General features: G+C 45.3%; 1 protein-coding gene across 1 annotated transcript in view; it reads left to right on the top strand.

Moving 5' to 3' along the window:
- Positions 1–9052, top strand: part of cadm4 (cell adhesion molecule 4) — a 199907-nt gene continuing 190855 nt past the window's right edge. Inside the window, exon 1 of the mRNA XM_061717236.1 lies at positions 1–318. Within this exon, the coding sequence (XP_061573220.1) occupies positions 246–318 (73 nt within the window). The 5' untranslated portion in view covers positions 1–245. The remainder of the gene's footprint in view (positions 319–9052) is intronic.

Genomic DNA, 9052 nt, shown 5'->3' with positions numbered 1-9052 from the left:
ATTCCAGTTGACATAGGGAGAAAAAAAAAGTGGGTGTGTGCGTGAGAAAAAGCGCCGCTTTGTAAAAAAGACGTGCCATTTCTGCACTAGACGCGTGCGGGAGGGGGGGCCGCGCTCTCACACACACTTATTAGGCAGCTACCCAGTCAGTGAGGGGGTCTGTCGGAGGGGGAACCTGCGGGTTCATGACACTCATTTCTCCGAGGATCAGGAATACTCCGGACGACTAGAGAGGAATATCAACAATGGCTCGCCAGCCCGTGTGGAAGTACTGCGTCCCTCTCACCGTCATCACAGCAGCGTGCCTGGTGCACACGGGTAAGGCTCGGACCAGCAGAGGTGTGAATAGTGTGTGTGAATAGTGTGTGTGTGTGTTTGGGGCTCTGCGTGTGCAAGTTTGTCAAAGTCCTCTTAAGAGAAGAGGATGAGTCCATCTAGTGTGGAGGCGCAGTTACGCGGACAGGTGGAAACGCGCTCCCCGGGCGCGCTCACGTGAACATATTCCAGGTGACATTCTCTTGTTTCCAAGTAAAACAAACCAGTCACCGCACCGGACGACTGCAACTAAAAGCAGTTTGCGCAAGATCTGGCTGTACTGTGTGAGTCACTGCCTGCTCAACATATAAAGTGGAAAGACTTCAAATTTCCCCCTCAAGATAAAAAACAAAAGTGAAAGTCGTGCTCATTGTCACTTTTTTTTTTTTTTTTTTTTTTTTTTACATCCCGCACAAATATTTCATGAAAGGGTCTTCCCATGCTCTGCTGACCCGATCGTGCGTCGTTGCATCTGAATGAGGCTGTTTTGCTCCGGACCGGTCGTGCACCACCACGGCTTTTGCGTATCCGGGACTGTGACATGAAGCCTGAATTATGGTTCTGCGACGCAGAGCCTACGCCGTAGGCTACGCCGTAACCTACGCCGTAGCTCTGCGTTGGTGTAACGCGGAACCATAAATCAGCCTTAAGACTCCCGTGTCGGGAGCTGCGCTTGAATCCTCTGCCAGCCACATGAGAGCACAGTACGAATGCCCGCAGTGGAGCAGACATGTGTCAGATACCGGAGAACCGGGGAACTGTAGTGTGTTGTTGTTGTTGCTTTTTTTTATTGTGCAGAAGCGTGAAGGACTTAAAAGACCTTTGAGACACGTCCTTATCATTTAACAATCCATTGCGAAGCCTTGTAAACGCTCTTGCAGAGCATTGTGGCGCTTTATTCCTCACAGCCACGGAATCGCCTCAGCGTGGGATAGTCCTGCATTGCTTCCTCATATACACCATATAGTTAGACACTTGCTCCCCTCTGACATATGAAGATGCTGGAAAAATAGGGATTTGGATTAGGCTTCGTTATGACTCAGAGCAACTTCAGCCCTTGCCATCTGCTTATGTGAATTGAAATGCAAGCTCATAACACAGCCAGTTAAATCCTACCTGAAGCGTCAGTGATCCTCACTGAGCAGGAATGATGCTTCACTGGGGGCTTTGTTTACGGCGTCCTGAGGCGATGAAAGGGTTAAGTGCTGGGTCAGGCATCTCGCAGTTAGTGCTGGGCTGTTGTGATTATGTCTCTTATGTATAGGGAACACTTCGTTGCTGATCTTGTGGCTGCACAGATGCCAGCCACATTGTGGCTTATGTATTGATTCCCCCCTTCCATAGAATTTTCTTTCTTTTTTTTTTATTTTTCTGTGCTTTTCTGTTTATGTCTGCTCCGGGGATGGTTGATTCATATGCATGAGATGTAGGCGTTCATATGTTAGTCTAAAAGAGTACTGTGTTAGGGGGTTTGTGTGTTTTCTGGGCATCCATTTGGGATTATCAGCGTGCGTTGCAAGTGTGCTCAGTGTTGCTGTGAGTGTGTGCATGCCCCTTACAGTGCAGGGTTTTGGCTAAGCTGCAGGCACCCTCAGCTGGGGGTTGCTCACTGATCATTGCCATTAATCTAGCCTCTGACAGGGGCCAAGAGAGATGGGGAGGCTGAGGAAGGAGGTGTTAAATGCACAAGGTGGATGGAAGAATGAGGCAGAGGTGAAACTGTGCAGATGTTTCTGTAGAACACACATGCAGTATGTGTCAAGGAAGTATTTCTGATTATGCAAATGCAGCCTTCTTCGGAGGATTTCATTGCAATTTAAAAAAAAAAAAAGAAAGTAAAATGAAAAGGGGACAGCAGTGATATGAGCGAACTGGATTGCTGGTTGTTGTTGTTATGTGCAGATTGGTATGCAAAGATTGATTGCATGGATAGTTGGAGAGGGATCTGTGAGGAAAGTGAGGCTGGAAGACACGGCCCTCTTTTTTAGAGTGAAAGAGAGGCAGAAGGATGGAGAGAAGGCAAGAGCAAGAAAGGCAGGAAAAAGGAGGAATAGTGCGAGAAGAAAGGCAGACAGACTTCACAGTGTGTCTGACAGGCAGGCCTGAGGGACACATGTGCACACACACACACACACACACACACACACACACACACACACACACACACACACACACACACACACACACACACACACACACACACACACACACACACACACACACAGAGTCAGCACTGTGTGTTTGTGCACAGATTGCATAGCTTTTCGGAAGTAGTTGATCTACAGCAGCTGTTGGCCAAACTTCCAGCTCGCATACAGTAACAAATGCTGTTAACTCCACCTCTGCTGCTTGCCTGCTCTTAATCGCCACCCTCCATCAATTCCATTCTTACATCTCATCCCATTTCTCTCCTATGCCTCCATTACCACCTGACTTATCGCCGTGTGCGTTAAATCACCTCTCTTTGTTTATTTGTATGTGTGCAGCAAGAACCATCCGTTTGAGCTTGTTCCCCATCATCCTGTTTGGACCTTGGCTTTGGCTCGGGTGGTTGAAAAATGGCAGCGGTTGGACGTACTTGTGGGAGGAGATTTGAATACCAATTATAGCTGGTATATGCGTGCTAACACGCACACACACACGCGCACTGAAACACTGGGAAGCCATGCATAAATCAATGTCGCTGTGAGTCACAGAATAGAGGCTTGGCATGTCAACATAAACATCAAGGGAAATGCTTTAGGTACCCAAATAAAAACGGGGACACCTACATGCACCAGCATAGATGCAAAACACATGTACACATTAGAGTTTCTTTTGAACGGTATGGTGATGCTTATGCAAGAATTTGTCAGAACCCAATTACAGTTTTCGATGCTTGTCAGGCACAGTTTGCATCATATACCAGACTTAAAATTGCCTTTTCACTTTGTTGCACACTATGCTGGGCTTGCTATTTCAGGAGCTTTCTTTGTTCTTTTATTACACTGAAAAGCCTTCACCTACAAGCCAAGGCTTATCCTTTGATCTTGACTTTGGAAGGATAATTCACCATCAAAATAAATAAATAAAGTGATCAACAATTTAATTAAGAAGAGTGAGACAATGCTTCCCTGCTCTCTGTCCTGCCCTCTGCTGGTTCATGGTGTGAATTTGAACTCCAAATGAGATTTTTAGGGGTGCAACATACTTTTTTGTGTGACCTCCATCTAGAGAAGAAACTCAGAAATCAACGCCTCATTTTTCTCCTCTCTTCCTCTTCTCTTTTCAAGAAACGCCACCTGCCGGTGTTGTGCACAACCCTGTTTGATCAACTGATGCAGTCTTAAAGGGTCCTGACAGGGTGGCCCTCTATCTCTGCTGAACAACTGCCTCGACATAAGCTCCATAAACAAATTGTGTTGCTTTAGGGGAGAGTCACAACTGAAAGACTTATGGTCTTTATTGCGGGCTCTTTTTATTCTCCTTTGGGCTTTTATGGGTCCATTACTCAGAGGCAGAAATTTAGGCTTCATATTTTGTGCAGGTGATGTGTTTTACAGTGATTATGTCCTAATCTGCCCTCCAGTCTTCAACCCAATCCATAACTCCTTGTTTTGAACTTTTGCTGTTTCACAAATCTCAATAAGCTCCTTTAGCTTCACAGCCAGGTATGGAGAGGATTTTATTCCTGCATTGACACAAATAGAAAAAGGGAAATAAGAAATGCCAAGTCATTTTAAATCCCCCCGCAAGAACATATGACTGGGCCATCACGTCTCCTTTTTCATATCCTGTTTACAGCAGTGTGTTTTAGTCTTTGCTCTGACCTCCTGGGCGGTTCACGCTTATTGAACATAGGAGGCACAGTGGCTGAAAGGCTGACACAAAGACACCAATTGGTCTTGAATACTTATTTCTCATTTTACCATTTGTTTAATTCTCCATTAGTGAAACTTTCTGTCAATCTAATCAGACCAGCACTAATGTAGAAACACTCTTTATGTCTGCCACCTCATCTCCTTGCCATTACTATTCCCCAGACGGTGCCGCTTGTGATTATCATAATGGTGATCTATGTCGTCCTTACGTGTCGCTCGCTGAGAACAACTGGCACTTTACCAACTTTCCTACTCCAGACTTTTTTTTCATGCTGAGTGGGATGCCAAGGACGTCTCCTCCATTTGCCTCCATTTGAAGCCTGCCAATCACTCCGGTCCTCTTAAGTTCATCTGATCTGATATGCTCAGTGCAAACGCAAAATGCCCCACCAGGGTGCAGTTTTTCCATACCGTGACCTGGTGTCCCCTGAGCCAGCAGCTTTTCTCCAGGCACTGACCCTTCTCTGCCACACTTGTCTTTGCCGTGGTACTGTGAAATCAGTAAACGGCAAAAGCATTATTGTGGCTTTTCAGCACCCCAAACAAAGGCAGTTGCTATGTATTCTGCCTTTTTTTTTTTCTAGAGTGTACAAGGTGTTCTTATGTCAAAGCCAGTGAATGCGGAATTGCAGTAGGGTGAAAGGGGATCGTTAATCTGGAAGAACATGAAAACGCTAACGTTTCTGGGTAGGCATTTCTCGCTATTGGTGACACAGTTTCCATGACAAAGAGTAAACATTTATACCTCCTGCTTGGCCCTGGGCTTGTTTAACATCCTCCCTTGGTGCAGCGACACCTGTCTCCACAGCTCCTGCGGGGCACAGTGCTAACGCGGTTAGACAGCAGTCGCTGGTAACGCTAGTAACCAAGGTGATTATCCCCACTCAGGTGGTGAAACGAAGCCCTCACCAGCTGTGATTGGACTGGAGAGGCTGATTCAGCTGAAAAGGGCAAGTGACTAAAATTGAAGAGCTGGAAGCTGCTTTGCCAGTGCGGAGGCTAATGCGCACCCCATCTGGAAGACTTAATGTCGAGAAGAAGAGGGAAGGATGACTGGTAATGAGGTGCTCATTTAGGAGAAGGAGCAGAGGTTGGCTTGATTCTAGTCGGGGCACGGTGCTGCCAACAAGACCCCGTTTCCCTTCACCTATGGGAGGTCTGGGAGGCTGGCTGATGGAGAGCGAGCAGATTTAGCCGGGGCACTGAGGGATTGATAGGGTCACGGGAGGAGAGCGAACACATCATGGGGATGGAGGGAGGGATGACTGGCTGCACACTCTATAAAGAATGAAGGAAAAAAACACAAGGAGGGAAGGGAAAACACTAGGGGCATGTGTCACGGGCTAGTGGAGCAGAGGAAAAAGTCAGGAAAAGAGGAGTCCAACAAATGAATGAATGATTGCGGGATTTCAGCTAGAGAAGGGGAGGGTGTTTAAGAAAAAAGCGACTACCCCTGCAGTGCAGAGTGACTCACAGATATATTTTTTAAGGCCAAAAACGTTCAGAATTGAGGGAAGAGTGTCATTACAAAGATGGGCCCAAAGCAGAAAAATCCAGTGTGTTTGCATGAGAGGAGGTTGGGGGTGAGTAGGAGGGAGAACAGCGCCGGAGAGATGGATGGAAGTGCACAAAGATAAAGATGGAGCGAGGGCAAGCACTGTGTAGGTGACCACACTTGAGGGACAAGATGCCTTGATTGATGAGGTCACAGTATGCTCATGCACTCTCACACCGACACACACACACACACACACACACACACACACACACACACACACACACTGACCCAGGCAAACAAGTATTGAACATGTTTACCACAGTCGCTCATGACCAGTACTCCCACTTCCAGAGAAGACACACAGCGCTTCGGCTCAGAGAATTAAACACCCACACACTCACCGGGCTATTCATCTCTGTGCCATTTAGAATCCTTTTTCATATCATCACCATTAATAGATTCGCTGTGATGAGACTGTCGGATGCAGAAAATTGCCAGTCAAAGCAGTGCACTATCTGCTGGGAAATCAGAGCGAGATTTTCAGAGCGCGGGCACAACAACGTAGAAGAGGTCTCAGGTGAGTCTTCTGTCTTAGAAACTCTCAAAAATGTCTCTCCGACAAGTGGCATATCCATTCTCGCTATTACCATGTCGGGCTTGGATGAAGTTAATTGCCAGATGTAGTGGCCACAAGCAAACATCAGGTGCAATATTTTTTTTTTATTACTTTTTAATTCAATCTACGTTTGATCATTTTACTGTTGAATTAATTCCAAAATCATTTCAAGAAGCAAGGAATAGATACGTTACATATCTTCACATTTTGTGCTTCACAGAACATTTCATCACTGAACTGTACACGAGTGATAACAACAACTGCTGCCTGTGGATCAAACTGCCCCACTTTGGACAGAGGCCAAGTGATTGTTGACACAACTACTACTAAAAAAGAAAAGAAAAAGTCCACCACAGCTTTCATCACATTGCTGAGGCACCCTTGCATTCCCTCCTCTGCTTCTATGTTATTCTCCTCACTCCATCTTATGACAAAAGTGTCAACATCAGGAAAGTAAGCTTTGATCCGCTTCATCAGCGAACCACAAACAACCGTTAATTAGATGCAATTAATCACGAGGACATGAAAACAATCTTTAAGAAAATTGGCTTCTTTCAAATTGCTTGCAGGTTGATGAGTGTGCAAGAGTGATGGAGAAAGACAGAAAAATGAGAAAGAAGCAATCTGAGAGGAGAAAGCCCACGGTCACGCTTTGTGTGTTTACCACAAATGCCTCTTTTTGGTAAACGTCACACATAAAGCATGTGTGAGGTTCGCCACAAAGACTTGCAGGGGTGTTTTGAGATTCATAAGGTCATCAACTTACACTCTGCTTTCAGCGAAGCTAAACAAAAGTGAGGCAATGGAGCCGGCTACAGTGAAGGAAAGAGAAAAGAAAGGAAGCCGGGCCAAATTGGATTGGTTCTGTGATTGCCTCTGTACACATTGTTATAGTTGGCAAGGCCACTTTAAAAGTGGCCAAGCACCAATGACCTTGAGGAAAGCTTGTGCTGATTCTCTCCCAGGATTCATTTACTGCTGAGAGGCGGAAGAGGCATTCAAGTGCGTGACTGCTGATTCACCTTATGACTGTTAACAGGTACACACCCACTCGTATCGCCTTCCTGAACCATCCCTAGCAGATTGAAGTGGTGCTTGACTCATGTCCTCCGATGTGCTGCTGTTTCCGTGTCCGTCACTTGGGTCTGGAATCTTATCACTGACCGCAGGAGAACCGTGCCCCTCTTTCCCGGCCATCGCTGCAGAGGAGCGGAACAGACGAACAGCCTGTGATACTGACTGGCTTTGACAGAACCCTTGGGCGTTGGGCACAGTTGCAGAGAAATGATGGTTCATAGCAACTGACTCCTGCTAGCCTTTACTGTTGAACGGAGGCGTGAAGCAGCTTGCATGCGCTAGTGGGGTTCTGTGGATGGTACCAGAGCCATTTTAGCTTTTGTTAACTCTGTAACCATGGACAGCAAGTGGGTTTTCTGTCTGCAATATAGATTCTTGGACATGGGGAGTGAAAGAGTACACCCAGCATGACATGGTTCCCTCCTGACTGTGTATACAGTAACGTACTTTGTTGCAAGGGAAACTAATAAAAGAAAGCTGTAGGGGAATGTGCTTTCATTCTTGATCATTTTCTCCCATCCCAAAGGCCATGCAGGGCTACCATTTCTCTTCTTTCCATCTGAGCTGGTGAGCCCACAGTTTTAATCAGCAGGATTCCAGTTTGCTATAAATCTGACAAAGAATGAACTATTATGTGACTTTCCGGCTAGTTTATTAAGATTTGTTGTTTCATATAACCAAATATTACTGTATGTGATATCTAAGCCTTAAAAAGACCAGATGACATTCAGAATTATTGCAAGAATTAAATTTCATGCATCTGTAGGGATGTTGCAAGACAAGATGAAGGCCCAAGAAGCTTGAGAGATGAAAATCTGCTTGTGTACAAAAAACACAAAGAGAAGTGGACTTTCCTCTTTAAATATCGAGCGAACTGAGAAAGGACACGTTGCCTGTGTCTGGCTGTCGCTGCGTTGTTGACCTTGCAAAATATGGAGCAAAGAATAATTTGACATTTTTATTGACCATCATGTCTTTGTGCAGTGAATTTCATTTCATAAAGATTCTCAGATATTCATTTATTAGTAAAGAAAAAGAAAAATACGATTTTCCTTAAAGACACTTGGGTGTGCAGCCTTGCCATTGCCAGCATGCCACAGAAATCATGTTATTAATCATGTGCTGGTTACTGTTATGAGCCTGATTCAATATAAGTGCTGAAATGCAATTCTGTGTAAATTTATCAGAAACATTCACCATCTAATTCTGTCCACTGTGCTGCTTTTTTTGGTCAGGGATGAACAAATATATTGTAGCTTCTTTTTCTTTCTTTTCACAGCACTGTTTATATATGCAATTATAGCTGATGCTTGTTTGCCATGGAGATGGATTTGAGTTGTGGTGGGGGAAAGCGATTTATGAGCTCATGGGGAAAAATTAAAAACAAACATAAACCACTGGTAATTAAAAAGCAGGTTGATCCCAAATGATGACTGATGTATAAATCACTGGCTGCGTTACAGAAATGTTCTGAACAGGCTGGCTAACCCACTTGGAGTCGCACAGATTATACAAAGGCAAAAATGCAAACATCGCATGCATTCTTGACACTGCACAGGTCTTTTGGAGCAAGGCAGATTGCACCTGAGCACTTCTTTTTGGCACAGTTCTGTGTCCTGATGCTCTGTACTTGCAAAAAATACAAGATCCCTCACCGGTTTTGCTGGTAATGAGCTTTCTCCAAGC

Source organism: Cololabis saira, chromosome 3 (assembly GCF_033807715.1).
Source record: "Cololabis saira isolate AMF1-May2022 chromosome 3, fColSai1.1, whole genome shotgun sequence".
In the NCBI taxonomy this organism is placed as follows: domain Eukaryota; kingdom Metazoa; phylum Chordata; class Actinopteri; order Beloniformes; family Belonidae; genus Cololabis; species Cololabis saira.
The sequence above is the reverse complement of the archived record's forward strand: the minus strand, read 5'-3'. Positions and strand labels throughout refer to the sequence as shown.